The sequence below is a fragment of the Tiliqua scincoides genome, chromosome 1 (genome assembly GCF_035046505.1).
Source record: "Tiliqua scincoides isolate rTilSci1 chromosome 1, rTilSci1.hap2, whole genome shotgun sequence".
NCBI classification, from domain to species: domain Eukaryota; kingdom Metazoa; phylum Chordata; class Lepidosauria; order Squamata; family Scincidae; genus Tiliqua; species Tiliqua scincoides.
The window spans coordinates 19,786,205-19,803,675 of record NC_089821.1 but is presented as its reverse complement, the minus strand read 5'-3'; the positions used below and the strand labels follow the sequence as shown (position 1 = coordinate 19,803,675).

The 17,471-nt window shown below is 46.5% G+C and overlaps 1 protein-coding gene across 1 annotated transcript in view; it reads left to right on the top strand.

Moving 5' to 3' along the window:
- Nucleotides 1-217: 217 nt before the first annotated feature.
- The window catches only part of SMOC1 (SPARC related modular calcium binding 1), a 103,093-nt gene continuing 85,839 nt past the window's right edge, over nucleotides 218-17,471 (top strand). The window contains exon 1 of the mRNA XM_066625480.1: nucleotides 218-301. Within this exon, the coding sequence (XP_066481577.1) occupies nucleotides 218-301 (84 nt within the window). The remainder of the gene's footprint in view (nucleotides 302-17,471) is intronic.

Here is a 17,471-nt window from a genome sequence, read left to right as displayed (position 1 = left end):
GCCCGGCTGGCCCCGCCCCGCCCTGCCTGTGGGCTTTATAATGGGAATCCCCGCGTGGTCCGGGCGGAGGCGTGGAACCTGCTTCTGCTGGAGGCTGGCAGCGGAGCAGGGCGCGCGCTCCATCCCGGGCAGCCCCCCGTCTGGTGGGGGGGGGCCAGCTGCAGCCGGCCAGCACCTACGGCCCCGGGCGGTGGAGGGGCCGCGCCCCCCAGTGACCATGCCTGCCGCGCTCGGGGGCTTCCTCCTGGTGCTGCTGGTGGCGCTTCCTCGGGCGCAGAGCCACCGGGCGACGGGGCCCCGGGTGAGTGCAGCGCTCGCTTCGCTCCGGGACGGGAGGAAGGGCCGGGCGGGGCAGGGGATGCTCGGGACCTAGGCATGTCTACTCGGAAGGAAGTCCCATTAGAGGAAACGGGGCTTACTCCTAGGAAAGTGTGCAGCTCAAGGCTGTGCCTCTCTACTCAGAAGTAAGTCCCATTATAGTCAATGAGGATTACTCCCAGGAAAATGTGGATAGGATTGCAGCCCCAGAGCCCAAGCCTATTCATGTCTACTCAGAAGGAAATCCCATTAGAGTCAATGGGGCTTACTCCCAGGAAAGTGCGGCTGGGATTGAAACGTTAGCCTCTGCCCTCGGGACGGGCGTCGCGGCCCCTTTAAGGAGTGGTGGCCCCTGAAGCATCAACGCCAAGCTGGGCTTTTCTTGCTTGGGGTGGGGCGTTCCATCTCTCCTCCTTGGTGCTCCTGGAAAAAGAAGGGGCAAGTTTGGGTCCACTTTGACAAGTACTTGTGAAATGTGCCCTGCCTTCACGGGGATGGACTTCAGCTGCTGGGGGTGCTGTCTGGTAGAGCAAGTGGAAGGCTGCTGTGGAACAGTGGCGTAACCGGGAGGGGGCAAAGCAATAAATTTTGCAGTTACCTGAATGCGCTGAGCAAGCGGCCCCTCTTCGTCAGGGACATTCCAGGCGGGAGGGGGAGAAACGGAGGCGAATGTTTTGCTCCCCCCAAATGGAATGGCTCCGAAGGGGAGGGCTGCTTGCCTGCAAAGCTTAGTGCTTTGCCCCCCTCTAGCTACACCACTGCTGTGGAGTGGGGTCTTTCTTTCTTTCTATTTAATGGCTGCAGTTTGATCCCCAGGATCAAAAGCCCAGGCACAACTCAAGGGACACAAATTCTGGTGGAGGGGGGGAACATATGGTGGGGGAGTAATTTAGCTTTCTCTTGTTAATTTTGCATGGAACAAAGTTGCCACTTTAACCCAAACATCGCTCTAGGACTTTCCCTTTTATGTTCCAAATGGGGATTAAATGAAGGGGGGGGGGGCTGCCAGCAACCCATAACAGCCTTGATGTCTTGAGTCCAGGCCGTAAGGGTGGAGACGGCTTGGTGTCCTCTGAATCCAGCTATAATGTTTGGGGATGAAACTAAATTAAGTGTATAGCTCTAAAATGTGCTTTTGGTGGGAGAGATGGGCGGTGATTCTTTTAAAGAAGGGAGTGCTTTAGACTGGTGTAGTAGCTTTGGGTGCAAAACCTTAAGACTCCAGGCCTAGACACACGTCCTTGGGAGTTAGTTGCACTGACTTGTGTATGGGATTTGCTTCCAGTAAGACAAGGATGAACATTCTGGATGAGCATTCTGTTCTCTTTTTTTTTATCCACCCCCCCCCCCATAAGATGCATTCATAAAATTAGAAATTGAATAAATGCAAAAGTTCCCTTATGCCTGTGCTGGAAATGGCCATGTACATGAAATGGCTATGTACAATCCATGTACATGAAAACTAGTGTTCCAGCCAATATTTGAAGGACATCTAGTTGCTAACTGAGGGATGGCGATAGAAGAATCCCTTTGCTCTGTTTTGGATGTGAACATTGTTGCTCTGGTCATCTATACCATTCAGTTAATCTTCCTAAAGTGTGTCTTCCTATTTAACTGTACCCTTATAGTTCCTTTTTGTTAGCAGATGTGCAACTGAAATGTGGTAGATTGGATCCAGTGTGTGACATAAATACTTGAAGTCAGGAGTTACAAGGGCAGCAGAAAACTGAGTGACTCCATGGAGTGTATGTGTTCTAAAGGCGTAATACAGCCCCAAAAGCACTTTGTTTTCAAGCCATAGGAGGAAAATGATTGTGTTTGGTCACATACATGATATATGGAATCAATGCAAGTGTTCACCTGGGCCTCAGCACTGTGTCATCTGAGGGATTTAATTGGGAACAGTCGAGCTGAAGAAGTGAAACACACGGATCTTGATGCCGGCCCATATAAACTGCACAAGCTTGTCTATCAAACCAAATCCATGTAGACCATTTTTATATACTTGACTTTACAAGCCTCTCTAATTGCTCCCTGCACTGTATCTTTTTGGGGGACTAGAAACTATTTCAAGAGACTCCCAAGCCCAATTGAAAGCAGCTGTTGATTTGTCACCACTTGCTACATAAATTACCCAACTTTATTTTCAGGTGGCACTCAAGGCTGCTTTTTTCTCCCTGTTGGCTTGGAGCAAATCTGATGTCCACTATCTTTGTTAGGGAAGATCTATGCCTTTTCAAACTCAAACTTGTTTCCTCTTCAGTGCAAAAGGCTGGATTTAATGGGTGTTTAACTCATAAATCCTATCTCCTCCCCCTTCCCCAAGCTACGGGTTTGAAAAGTATAGGGCTTTTATTTTTGCCCACTAGTTTGTTATCGAAACATAAAGAGGGGTTCTCCTATCTGATGCATCCCCCCCACCCGCATGATGATTAGGCTTTGCCAATAAAGCTGTCACTAGTATATAGATACTATGCTTTACATTGCTATCTGCATAACAAAACATTATTTGAATAATTCATTGTAGTATTTTTTTATAGTAGTTAAGCCATGTTGCTTATGGATGGCTTCCTCTGATCGTGTGACTAGATTGGCAGTAACAATGAACTGAAACACTTTGTTGGCTCAATCATATCCCCTTCAGGAATTGCTTCCACTTTTTTAAGGAAGGGGGAGCAGGAACTGCGCCCACAATCAGTATGATGGCTGGACTGATGCTCCTGAAATGAAAGGGTGCAACATAACAAAAAATGACTTGGAAACAGGATCCTTAAAAGTGCAACTTTTAAACTGAATGGGAAATGAAGCTTTGCCCTACCTATGAAGTTGTGAATGTCACAAGCCCTTGTTTTGTCCCTGGTCATTAAACGTCTGGAGAAACTGTGCTGTCAATGAGGTGTGTGTTTGAATAACAAACTGGATTTAATAATAAAATACCCCACCTGATAAAAAACAATTAGTGGTCTGTCTCCTGTTATCTCTCTTAAAGAAGCATTGGTTTCTTGCATATGGTATCAAACTTTCAAAATGCAGATTTCTAGAGGAGAAGTTGGATTCTGTCATGTTATTTATTCTTTTTTTTAGATTGCTTCTAGCACTATTTTAGCAAACCACCTATTCGTGCAAACCATTTGGGAAGGATACCCCCTTTGATGAACATTTTATCTGGGCGATGTGAAGCTACTGAAATAAAGTGCTTTGGTTACCATATTGGTCCTATTGATGTGCATCACAGCCCAATCCTATTAGGATGCCCCACTGGCAGAATTAGTGTCCCACCAGCATTATGTTCCAGGAGTGCATGGAGTTATGCATTGCTGGAGCACCAATGGGGAGGCTGACATCTTCCCTCACATGCTGGTGGACCAGTGAAGGTTCACTGAGCCAAGTAAGGGGGGAGAAGGGGCATGAAGGGGTGGAACAGTGTGGCAATGGGTCAGATTGGGTTCTGGGAAGGGGTGGGTTCAGTGGCAGTAGTGTCTGCTGAATCCAACCTCGCTTCCTGGAGCCTATCCTCCCAGCCTGGGCCCGTGCAAACTTGCGCAGTGATTTCACTGGTACAGATCCAAGTATGTCCAGACAGGCTTCAGAGGCTGACCTCTTGGTAAGGGAACATTTGTTCCCTTATCCAGATGAGACCTCCATGACTACCCTTCCCTCCCACAGAATGTAGTGCAAGCTGTTTTAGTGTGGGTACATCGGCTTTAGCCTAGGATTGGCTGGATTATTTACTGGGTGTGGCTTGATTCTCGAATAGTTCCAGACTTGTGCATCTTGTACACTAGATGTTTTGTATTGTTCCTTTTAAACATAAATATTCAAAATTCTCTCTTTAAAAAAAAAAATAATGAAACTGCTCAAAAGCTGAAATTTCAGATGTTGGGCCCGTGATGTCCTTGTCTTACTCCAGCAAAATACCATCTAATGGGAGAGGTTGGGGAGGGGCATGTCCCATTTGATCTCACGCGAGCCTTGAGATTGCCTAAAACTTCACTATACTCAAGCCATTTTTCTCACATGGTGCTGTCTGCAGGAATTCTCTGACACCTCTTCTGTCGGAAGCCCAGTTTACTCAAAGACAAATCTGGTGCAAATAAATTATATCCTTTAGAGTGTTTTTTTTAGGGGGGGGGGGGAATGTAATAACTTGAAATAGGTTTAAGAAAACAAACCCAGCCAAAGCATTGCTTCAAACCCTCTTCCAAAGAAAAGGCGACAAGCTGGAGTGTGACAACTTTTGTATAATGGTAAATGGACGTTGTTAAATTGGGTGTGGACAGGGTGGGGGGAAGGAGAAAAAAACAGATGTTTCGGTCTCTTTCTGAAAGCTTAACAGTTGCTGGAAAGAAGAGTGCAAGCAACCTCTGGCTGTATAGCAGTCATGGGCAAACTGATTAATTGCATCATGTTTTCACAGTTGAATTTAGATTAATCCCTCTCCACCCCAGGCTGCCTAACTGACTGTATGTTCTTTTACATTTCCAAAAAGGATTCTCCCATCCTTTCCATCAGGTCATTCTTCTTGTTTGCATTTTCCCACAGTACGGGGAAAGATTTTAAAGGTAATCGGAGCATAAGATGGGAGTACGAGATAGGTTACTGAGTGGGCTTGGCACTGTGTCTGGAGAACTCTTCTGTATGCATTGTTTATAGTGATGGAGACCTGAGGAAGAGCAGCATTTGTGCTTGATTGGATGACAAAATATTGTTGCCATATACTGATAACAATGAGGCATATCTGCATGACTTTTGAAGACCATCTTGCCCATCCACCTTAACAAGAGGTGTTGTCCCGAGGGAGAGAGAATTGGAAGGGGATCAAAAATAGAACTGCTGGTATAATTATGCCCTTATACAAATTATGCTGTGACCCCATCTGGAATACTGTATACCAATGTTTCTCAAACTGTGGGTCGGAACCCATTAGGTGGGTAGCGTGAGCCAATTTCAGGTGTGTCCCCATTCATTTCAGTGTTTTATTTTTAATATATTGGACTTGATGCTAACCTAGTATGTGACTGCATTGCGGAAATATTACAAACCTGTACTTTTGACAGGCTACTATATATATTCTTTTGACAATGATGGTAAATGGGACTTACTCCTGGGTAAGTGCGGGTAGGATTGCAGCCTAGGATTGTTAATTGTAATTTTTCCTGCTTGATGGCATCACTTCCGGTCATGACATCACTTCATGAGATTTGGAGTACATCATGAGATTTGGGTGCCGCTATCTTGGATCTCGAGTTTTCATGAGGTCCAAGATGGTGGCACCCGGGGAACAGGTGGTAGGAGGCACTGTGGGCATTCACAGCTGGGGCTTCAACATTTGGGGTGGATTTTTTTTTTTTAAAGTGAGCAGTTGAGGGATTGTGGCCCATAGGTTATATATGGTGTGGAGAAAGCAGATGGAGAATTTTTTCTCCCATCTCCTAGATTGCTATAACCTCAGTTCATCCAGTGAAATTGACTGGCAGGAAATTAATGGTAGTGGTATATACTCAGTGGGAAAAGCTCAGGGTTTTTGCTAATGCCATAGGTTGCCTAGAGTTGTTTTGTGTTAAATTAGGACACATCGAACTATGTTCTGGAGAGTTTCACGTGACTCTGCCATGTTCTGTGAAAAAGCTAAGCTTTTTCAAGCAGAAGTGTATGTATCATGTGAACAAAAGCAACCCATGTGCCCTGACAAAACTGATACAAACCATGCTGAAAATGTGAAATTTCCCATGCGCAGAAAGCACCCAATGAGCAGTGCTTCACAACTTGTTTTGATCCGAGTTGAGAAACAGATAGGAGTTGTGTATACTTCAGCCCTTTCTGTAGATGACATCATTGGTAGGTGCCTTCAATTGGTATGTTGAAGAAAAAGTCCCAAATTAACCTTCCGAACATGTTTTTGATCTCAGTTGTAAGGGAAATGTTTTGCCTTAATGTGCTGAATAAACAAATATATTTTCTTCCTTCTTGTGGGCTACAGATCTAAACAAGAAAAACTGAAGGACAGCTGCCAAGAGTCTTTTAGATATAACAAAGAACAGATGAGTTCCGAAACTTCACCGAATTGTCTTGCTTTGCTTGAAACCTAACAGCATTGCACATTTGACAACTGGTAATAAAACACAACTGTCAAAGATCAAATGGATCTATCTCAGATCCATGAGATCTTAAGATACACACTGTTCATTACTTGCTACTCAGTGTACTGGGCCCTCTTAAGCTTAAGTGGGACTAGCAGAATAGTAGTGAAGTCAGGCCCTTGCTCAGTTTATGGAAGAGAGTTAGAGAGTAATCCATTGTTCTGGCAATTCATAAAGGATTCCTATTTTTCATTTCTAAAAGCTGGCAGCTAAAAATATTGACTGGTTAGGCCAAATCATCATAAATTGAGATCCCCCCCCACCGATGTCTTCATTCTCATTGTCCTTTAAGTCAAATTACTGTAGTGATAGAATTCCCTTCTTGAGTTTGAGCTTGCTCTTCTTCTTGCCCGTTTTCTCCCTTCAATAGCTCACAAGCCCTCCTGTCTAGATCCTATATGAGAACTTGTCCTGCCTGTGCGTCCTCCTTTGTGTACCAGAGCTTCACTGCTTGCAATTGCTTAATCCCTTGCTGTTCAAGCCACTGTTTGCTGTGTCAGTTCCTTCAGCCACCCTGACTGTTGACTAGTCTCCTTAATACTTTCCCTTCCCCAATATCATCCAGCTTCTCTTGACTTCAAAGGACCGTGCTGTTCCTGCAGAGCCACCTGTCTGATTAAGCCCTCTGTTAAGTGGTGCACCTGAGGGAGGGTAAGAGGGACAAATACCCTGGCTGCCAGGCTTGGGGGGGGCGGCATACCCCTGCAGTGCACCCCCTGTGTCATCTAGACAGCCACTGATAGTATCAATGCAGCAATCTGAAAGCTGCCCCTTGAGGGCCTCTCCCCCAGAGGTGTTCTGAGGACCAAAAATGGTCACTTGCTGTTTTTGTCTGAAAACCAAAGTGACTATTTTTGACCCTTAGAAGGCATTCTGAGGGCTGAGGAAGCCACAGGCCCTGGCCCTAAGAATGCTACTGGGCTTGGAGGCAGTGGGTGTCACCTCCAGGTGGAAGATGGCACCCCTGGAGGTGTGGCCCCAGGAGCCACAGTGGCTAGGAATGTCACTGCCTCTGTCAATGCCCCATCGCCTTTGTACTCCTCCTCAAACCTCATTGTCTCACTACTGTTCCTTTAGATTTCTCAGCCATGCCTCCTTTGCAACTTTGCTTATCAGTGGGGTCCATCTCCCTTTTGCCTCCTACCTTCTGAAACTTTCCCCAGTCATTGCTTGTGGGATGTTCTAAATGCAGCTAAACTGACAACTTTCTGCCAATCTTCCAAATTATTACCATTGGCATTCTGGCCAAACTCCTTTCTTAAGTATGTTCTATGGGTACCATTGTTGGAGAGGAGCTGATTAGTCTTTGGGTTCTGACATCCCTGTTTCAGTTCTGCCTCTGCTATAAAGCACTACCCATTTAGGTGACTGTATCCCTGCTACGTTTTCTTTTTTTAAATCAAACTTTAATAATAGAGGAATATAAACCTGTGTCAAAAGATGGCACTGCATGTCCTTGAAAGAAGGGAAGAAGAATCAACGGGAACTTTGTTGATCCTAGAGGTGGAACCATTATTGGTGAACATTGTTCTTTGGTTGGACAATTGCATTGTCTGTGCAGTTGTCTGATTATTCACAACTTCATGTTTGTGCTCTTGAAAGACACCTCCACTTTTCTTTCTGGGCACACTGTGCTTCATACTGTTGACTGTGATCCCCTTTACACCCTCAACTATCTGCTACAGCCTTGCCCTTTGAGCTCCCAACAGTTTTTTGAATGGTGTGAGGTGACACTCTCTAGCCAGGGGTGGCCCATCCATGAGGCCAACTGAAGTGATTGCCTCAGGCAGCAGATTGGTGGAAGGTTCCACCTCTGTCCTCCTACTTGCCTTCACTGCTCCTCCTCCTCCTTCCACTCTCTGGAAGAAGAAGAGGGGAAGAGGAAATATGAAGTGGGGAGAGTGCTGAGCTAGAACATTAGAGAGTGGGAGGAGCAGATGCTAGTGCATCATTGGATATGGGGGCAGCATTTGGCCTGCTGCCTAAGGAATTAGGAGGTCTTGGGCAGATCCTGTCTCTAGCAGCATTCAAGAGGGAGTGGAGCTCTGGGGCATCTCTTACAATGGGAGTGGTGATATCCTTGGTAGGAGTGCTTAGGTGCTACCTTTGAGATGTTTTTCAAAGGATCATAGCCTAGAATAATAATAATAACCTTTATTTATATCCCGCCCTTCTCCCTAAAGGGACCCAGGGCGGCTGGGTAAGCATTGGCTTGGGGCAGGAGGCAAACTTAGAAATTTGTCCAGAGCAAGGTGGTCTAATCCTGGCATAACCCTCCCCCCCAAGTGCACAGACGTGGAAGTAATTGGCAGTCTTGATGTCACCACCAATTTACTTCTGGATTCTGAGCCCCCAAAGCAGTCGGAGGAGAAGGTGGTGGGCGTGATGGGGCTTTTCTATCTCCCTGCGGCACTGTTCAAGCTTCTCCTTTGGAGACGGAGAAGCCAGAGTGGTGCAGCAAGGAGATCAAAAAGTGCTGAAGCAGGGGAGGTGGTGGTTGTGGCAAGGCTTTTTGAGGGCCATAAAAAAAAGGGCTTGTGGGCCACATGTGGCCCATGGGCTTCACGTTGGACCTCCAAGGTCTAGAGACATGCATTAATGCCCAGACCGTGATCTCTCACAAGGTCAGCCTGAGAGGTAGTACGTGTAGACAGTAGTGTAATATTATGCAACTCGTTACATCAGGGCTACAATCCCATGCAAATTTACCTGGGAATAAGTCCTATGGAACATGGTGGACATTTTGAATAAATATGCTTGAGCTAGTGTTCTAATACACCTTTTTATGTTTATGTGAAATTTTTATTTCCATTTTTCGTTGTTGATATATTTTGTTTTAAAAGACTGCAGTCCAGTCCAAGAATTTGGAATGAAATGAGTTGCTCTTTAAGAGGGCAATCCTATGCGTACCTACTCAGAAGGAAGTCCAATTGTATTCATGGGGGCTTACTCCTAGGAAAGTGTGATACCTCTTTGCCCACTTAGCAGGGGATGCGTTACATCTAAATGTTACATCTAAAGACGCTGTCTCAAAACATTGGAATTTTGCTTTTGAATATACCCTTCAGTCTCCACCACATTTCAGTTGTAACACTTTTTAAACAAGTACAGTAGCTCCCCATATCCATGGTTTCACTTATCTGCAGTTCACAAATTCTCTCCCACTTCGAGCAAATGACTTGTCTATCTCTGGTTGCCACCCTCCTGTCACTGTTGCCTGTGTCCAGCTGTGTCAGTGCTGTCTGCAAACACTGTGGTAGGCAGGAAGTGCTAACAGGAAGCTGGTTGGAGGGCTGAAAACAACACAGTGCTAAGAAAACTAGGCAAGCAGTGGGGTCCATAATATGTGTAAGCAGGGATTAGTCTGTGCTGGTGGTATTCAATTGCAGTGGTGATCCTGGCCTTGATGCTACCTGGGGCCATGACCATAAAATGCCTCCCCCCCCCCCCACCAGCCAGGCTGCCACCCTCCCCACCGGTCCTGCCCACTGCGTCCCTTCTGGAGGCCTTTGGCAGACCAGAGAGGCTGCATGTGGCCTCCCTGACCCTCCAAAGGCCCTGTAATGCCCTAGAGGGCCAAAAAATGTAACTGCCAGTTTCCCTTAAAAAGCCAGAACTTCAGGGAAATCCAGAGTTATGTTTTTTGGTCCTCTGAAGGCCTCCAGAAGGGAGGCAACACGCGGGACCAGTGGGGGCAGTAGCATGCCGTAGACATGGGGGCAGTAGACATACCGCCAGGTTCAAGCTTGAACACCCCCCCCCCGGTACACCACTCTTCAGTTGTAAGGGAGGGAGTTCTGGTGGAATTTCTTTTGTGAAAGAAAGGTGAATGGTGAGTGAGAGAATGAAACTGGGGAGGCAAGTAGGTTGGTGGGAATGTTTGAATGATTTTGATCTAAGGAGAGAGTAAAACATAGATGTACTAGAACTATTCTTATATCTTTGTGTCTTCCTTCTCCCTCCCTTCTCCCTGTCTTTGGGAACAACTCAGAGACTTTGGTGATCATAAGCAGTCAAACTTGATTCTTGTCTCCATCCACAAAACAATAAATATTTCGTTGGTGGTCTCTCATGTAAAATTTAAAACATGTGCAGCACTGTTACCTTTGAATAAGCTTAAATAGGCAGTGATTAGCGTGGGTGCAGCTCAGTGACAAAACCATGCAGCATTTCAAAATATTTCCATAACCGGCAGGGATAAGGCCTCCTATCTCTGGCTTGTGCATTGCTGGCTCACAAACTTTGACATCTTGCATTTGGGTGGTATTCACTGTTCCCCAAGCCAGCCAACTTGGCCTGCACGTTCTGTGAATGTTGGGACTCTGATCCCTAAATAACATGGACCGTACCCCAGATAGCTGCGTAAATATGTTCTGTCACAGACCAAATAAGCTGCTCCAAAGTTCAAGGTGGTGCTTCCCCCCAATTCAGTGGTGCTTGCCCCAAACTCCAGGTGAGTCCTTTAAGGCAGGGGTGTCCAAAGTTTTTGGCAGGAGGGCCACATCGTCTCTCAGACACTGAGTCGGGGGGCCGGGGAAAAAAAAAGAATTAACTTACATTTAAAATTTGAATAAATTTACATAAGCTTACATAAATGAATATATTAAAGATGAACTTATATGAATGAGTGAAGGTCTTGAAATAACTCAAGGCCTATAAAAGGCCTTGCACAAAGCAAGGCTGGCCCTTCCTTTGCTGCCGCTACTGCATCACAGACATGAAACAACAAGCCTTGGAGGGAGCCCTCATCCCACAGCTCATGCAAGAGGTCAAACAGTTGCCCTCATGTTGAGAGCAGTTGCGTTGGGCCAGTGTGGGCTCCAACAAATCTCCAGAGGGCCAGAGGCTCACTGGAGACTGGGGGCACCCTGAGGACCGCAGTGAGAGATCTCGAGGGCTGCAGGTGGCCCCAGGGCCTGGGTTTGGGCACCCCTGCTTTAAGGTGTACAAGAAGAAATGGGAAAGGAAGACCAATGCCATGGGGAAGCTGGGTACTCCAAAAGTTGCCTAACTCTACTGAAATCTTTATCTAATCCTAAAGTAGAAGGTGTATAATAAGTTGCCCAATCAAAGGAATCTGAAAACAATTATACTGCTAACTTAGTGAAGTGTAGATGGGTGTAGGTTTATCATTGCAATTGATCTAACAGGATCTGTACTGGGCTCCATTCCTAGATCTCAGGTCCTGTTTTAGTCTGTTCCCTTGATTACAGTCTCTGGATATGCTCTGTCCATGTATCTGAATTTTTGATTTCAGTAGTTGGCAATTCTAATGGAGACTAAGTGGTCCTTCTCACATCATAAGAAATCTGCCTAGGATTTAAATGACTTATAAGTTGCCTTTCCTCTTAGAATATAGGATGCTGAAGGCTCAAATAAACAGTCAAGTCAAAATATACAATGTAAACTTTCTGATCTGATGCAAACCTATCCATGTGGTTCTTCCTCCCACTTCTGAGTTCTTCCATCATTTCCTTTCTGGGTGGCATCTCTACTGAAGCACATCCTTACATTTTCTTATATAAATGGCTCCCTCTTCTTTGTCAATGAGGTGTGTACATCTCTGTGTGCAAAAATATACTTGGTTCTCTACAAGGATCTTTGTGATAAACATGCATGTATCACCCTGTAATGGTGATCATTCTAATGGTGGTCACTTATTGTTTCTTTATTTAAAACTGAACCAGGAGCAAAGGCTGAAAAAGACACAACTTGCCAGGACCTGGAGTCAAAAGGAGAAAAACTGGGCTTCTGCCATCAGGCTGGCACATCAGAATTTTGGCTTGGGAAAGAAGTAGAGTTGAGATGCCAGGTCAATTGACCGGTCAAATATTGTCAGTTCTATATAATAAGAGAACACTCTTGTGCATGTGGCAGCTTTTTATTGCATCATAGTGTCAACTGAGAGCAATGGCAGGTGTTGAAGGCCCCTTGCTTCCCAGCTTTGCTGTACTACTCAGTGTTGCATTTGCACCCCACACTTAACAGCAGGTGCCCCCTTCTTTGACAATTTCTTTCCACAGAGCTTCTGTCCATTTCCCCCAGGAAGTGTCATCATTAAGTTTCTCATCCTAGCTATGTACTGTAACTATAGGCCTCTCTGGACAAAGGCACATGGTTCAGGAAGGAGGCGTGACACAAATGGATACAGGCATTTGATCAGAGTGTTGCAAGTCTCAGGCTCTGAGCTAGCTTTTTATTGGCCTGGAGAATTCAGAGCTAGAAAAAGGGGTTTCTTACCTCTGTGGTTATTTGTTTATTCTAACCTCATCTTAACTAACCTGTGTCTGTGGTATTGTACACATGTGTGCTGTGACAATATGTGCAAACACATTTCTGCACTGCTGTACCTGCTTCTAAATGTGGCATTTTCCATGGTGCATATTGCAAATCAGCACATGTGTGTGCTGGTGTCCCAAATGGACAAATCAGTAAACCCAAATCTCTCCCTCCTACTTGAATGTCTGCCTTGCCTTAGGACAATTCTAAGGCAGTGCAGTATCTCTGGTGCTCCCATTGCCCTAGGAAGGTTGGCCCACTAGCATAGCTGCTGCTGCCCAGAATGGCTCTGACAGCAAGTGGAAGAGGCTGGTTACACGGCACATTGAGGCACTTGCAATATGTATCATGCCACCCCCTGTAGCTATGCTCCCTCCCAGTCACTGTCAGAGTAGTTCCAGGCAGCCGCAGCAACCCAGAATGGCTCCGAGATTGAGTGGGAGAGGCTGCTTACAAAGCTCATTGCGGCACCCGCAGTACTTACCCCACAGTCTCTCCCTCTGGCTGCGCTACTGCTATGAAGGGAATCACCTGGAGAAATGGCGGTTATCTGAGATTGTCTCATGCAGTAGTACTTGTAAAATCTCATTGAAAAATGGATTTATGTTCAGCCTGTCTATGGAAACCACCTTGAGACTATTGAATGGCAGTATTTAAATAGCATAATATTTATTTATTATCTACTATGGTGCGCCACATGGAAGGGACTGGACTCAGCCGTCTTCTGGAAGGTATTAGCTACTGTTCTCTTTTTTAAAAAAAGCATTAACTAGTTGACTTTGGCAGTTGCAGACCTCCCATTCAGCCTATGGGGCAAGTGCCCTGGGAGTGAGCCTCTAGGACCCCTTGGAAACTGTGGGGTCAGAAACTAGTTGGAAAACGGGGTCCATTTTCCTAGAAGCACAGTTTATAGCATTGGGGAACCTTTAGGAGGCTTTCCTGACAGAGGCATGAGTTGTGCGAGGCTCCGTGAGCCTCAGGTGAGTGTGTGTGTGTGGGGGGGTGAATTTCCGTGCGGGGAGGGTGCCATTGCAGACCTTTGCCCTGGAGCACAGGGCTGGGGAGGTTCGTCACTGGACTTTGGTCAACTATTGTCAGACAAATCAAACAATTATAATTAACTGTTGCAGTACTAATCTCGTAACGAAGGCATTTTAAATCAAGTTCTGTTGGTAAGACAGTTTGAAATGGTGAGATCTTTGTAAGCAACTTGTAGGATCAGTGGCATACCTGGGAGGGCAAGGTGGAGAAATGCCCCGGGGGGCAGACCCTCCCCCATGGCGCCAGTCAAGCACTTGGGACCCAGAGGCCTTCTGACGGATGGGGAAGCAGCGTGCTGCCTCCCCGATCCTCCAAAGGCCTTGTAAAGGACTCAGAGGGCTAAAAATGCTTTGGTTTTCACAGAGGAAACCGAAAGTGACTTTTTTGGCCCATAGAAGGCATTCTGAGGGCCAGGAAAGCCTCGGAATAGAAAGCCTTACGTTCTTTGCAAAGCCTTCGGAGGGTCAGGGAGGGTGTGCATGGCCTCCCTGGCCTTTGGAAGGAAGGCAGGGATGGCAGCCTGCCGGTGGGAGGGGGTTGGCAGCTCTGCTAGTGGGGGGGGGCTGCCTGTGGTCGTAGCCCTGGGCAATACTGGGCCAGTCTCACCACTGTATAGGTTGCTGAAGTGTTCATCTTGTATGCCTGTCTGGGATGGAAATTGAATTGACCTGGGAAATATTTCTGTATTGTGTATTTCCATAGAACGGAAGAAATGTTAATTTAGAGTGCATGACTCCAATGACGAGTGTTTGGAGTGTTTTCCAGCAAACTCCCACCAAGGGTGTGAAACCCTGCTGTGCAATTTTGTGACTAACCTCCTGTGATTAATATAAACCAGGGCTTGCCAGGCGGTGTCAAAATGAGCCTTGCTAAGCCAAGCAAAGGACTGACTAAGCCTCCCATGTGAGAGGAGATGTTGGGGGGTAGGGGTGGGAAGGAGATAAAGAGAAAAGGCCCGGGTAAGCAAGGGAGCCACGCTCTGGTTTGCATCTGCTATCACTGCTGTGTGTTCTAGAAGAGAAGCACCGTCAGGCAGTGGCATAGCTACAGGGGGTGGTGTGCTAAGTACTGCAGGCACCACAATGCGCCATTTAATCAGCCCCTCCCACTTGCCGTCAGAGCCGTTCTGTTCAGTGAATTCAATGTGCAGGAGCTGCTGCCAGTGCAGGGCTGCTCTTTTGAAGGGGGAATGCCCTGTTTCTGGTTCCCCTGGTGGGTTGCGGCCAACCGGTTTGGAAACTGCTACTTTAGGTAGACCTTGAGCAGGAGATGAAGGCATACCCTTGTCCCACTATTGCTCCCTGCAATCTCAGAGACTCAGGGCCCAATCCTATCCAGTGTTCCAGTACCAGTGCAGCTGTGCCAATGGGGCATGCGCTGCATCTTGTGGTGGGGCAGTAGTCACAGAGGCTTCCTTAAGGTATGGGAACATTTGTTCCTTCACCTTGGGGCTGCATTGTGACTGCACCGGTGCTGGAAAATTGGCTAGGACTGGGCCCTCAGTGACTCTCAGACTGCCTCTGAACCTAGAAGTAGCACCCAGCCATCCTGAAGATAAAGTTAAAATGTGCGTGAATAAAACAAGAATAGTTACAAAACATCTGGTGAGGGCACAGAGACAATGCATTTGTCAATAGAGACCACACACCTTGTATGTGTACCATTGAGCTATCAGAAGTGAACTGCATCCGACTGGTGGCGCAGGTAGGGAAGGAAGATTCTTAGCAAGGTTTGAAGGTTTGCTCTTGAATATATTCAGGATTAAATTGCAAAGCAGCTGTAGCTTAAAAGCACTTTCAGTAGTTACTGCTTTGTATTCCATAATATTAATGAAGATATTCCAGACAAAGTTCCAAACAACACAGTCTTGGAACGAGCTGGAATCCCTAGCATGTATGCACTACTGAAACAGAGATGCCTGCGTTGGCTCGGTCATGTCGTGAGAATGGATGATGGCCGGATCCCAAAGGATCTCCTCTATGGAGAACTCGTGCAAGGAAAGTGCCCTACAGGTAGACCACAGCTGCGATACAAGGACATCTGCAAGAGGGATCTGAAGGCCTTAGGAGTGGACCTCAACAGGTGGGAAACCCTGGCCTCTGAGCGGCCCGCTTGGAGGCAGGCTGTGCAGCATGGCCTTTCCCAGTTTGAAGAGACACTTGGCCAACAGTCTGAGGCTAAGAGGCAAAGAAGGAAGGCCCATAGCCAGGGAGACAGACCAGGGAAGACTGCACTTGCTCCCGGTGTGGAAGGGATTGTCACTCCCGAATTGGCCTTTTCAGCCACACTAGACGCTGTTCCAGAACCACCTTTCAGAGCGCGATACCATAGGCTTTTGAGACTGAAGGTTGCCAACAACGATTCCAGGCTGAACAACCTCGTACACTCCATTTTACATGAAGGGAATTCTGCCTTGCCGTGTATACTTAAGCCAGTTTAACTGAATAACTTGGGGACCAATCCTATTCAACTTTCCAGCACTGATGCAGCCATGCCATAATAGCAGTCTTGGAAAAGTAGCAACAGACTTTTCTGGGGCATAAAGAAACTGCCATCCAAACCAGGAGCCCATCTTTCTGCCTGTTTGCAGTTTGCGTTTGTGTGGTTACTATCATTTAAACAAACAAGTTTCCCAATGTCCTGGGTTAAAGTAAAACCAGAAAGAAAGAGAATTGAGATAGCCTAAGCATATATATTACTGCAGTGTTGTTTATTTGTAATTTAGTTTGTATTTTATTTCAGTATTGTAGGCTTTAAAACATTGCCTTAGACTGAGTCAAATTAAATGATGGAAATATTTTCTTATGTTTAGCAAGGAGAGAAAAACTGTCCCTTTTCACCCCAGCATAATGGTATTTCTGCTGCATCTTTTTAGATTGTGAGCACTTTTGGGAGAGGGAGCCATTTGTTTATGATATGTCACTTGCTCTGTAAATGGCTGTGAACTTTTTTGGTTGGAAAACAGTACGTAAATAATTTTAATAATAAAAAAAATCCCTGTGGAAGTTGGCTTGCGTGCACAACCAGTAACTAAGGGCACAATTAGAATTGTGGTATAGAGCAGGGGAATAGAATTGTGTATAGAGGGTATAGAATTGTAGAATAGAGCAGGGGTCTCCAAACTTTTTGGCCAGAGGGCCGCATCAAATATCTGGTACAGTGCTGAGGGCCGGGAAAAAAATTTTAAATATAAAATTTATTTAAATAAATTAGAGATGGAACTTAGATGAGTGAATAAATGAATGAATGGGCTCATTCATTCAACCTCTCTGGCCCTTGGACACCCTCCAGACGCAACCAGAGCATCATTCCGGTCATATTTGGCCAAGTGGGCCAGAGGCTTTCAGGAGACAAGAGTCTGGCCGTGGGCCGGATAGAGGCTGACCACGGGCCGCATCTGGTCCCCGGAATGGGGTTTGGAGACTCCTCCCCTAGACCAGCGCAAGGGACCCTCCTAGGAGAGTCGCAAACATGCTGTAAAGCACGTTTGCGCCTCCTCAGGAGTTGGCTGGGCTGGCGCAGGGATGCTGCTGGCCCACAGAGGTTGCATTCAGCTGCCACACCGACTTGGGCAGGGAGGGTGGTGTCGGCCAAGTTCGGTCAATGCAAGGATCTGGGGAGGGTGGGGAGGAGGCGGGATACCCTGGCAGCCCACTGGTCTGGTCTGGTCCTTTGTGTGTGCTGCTTAAGAAA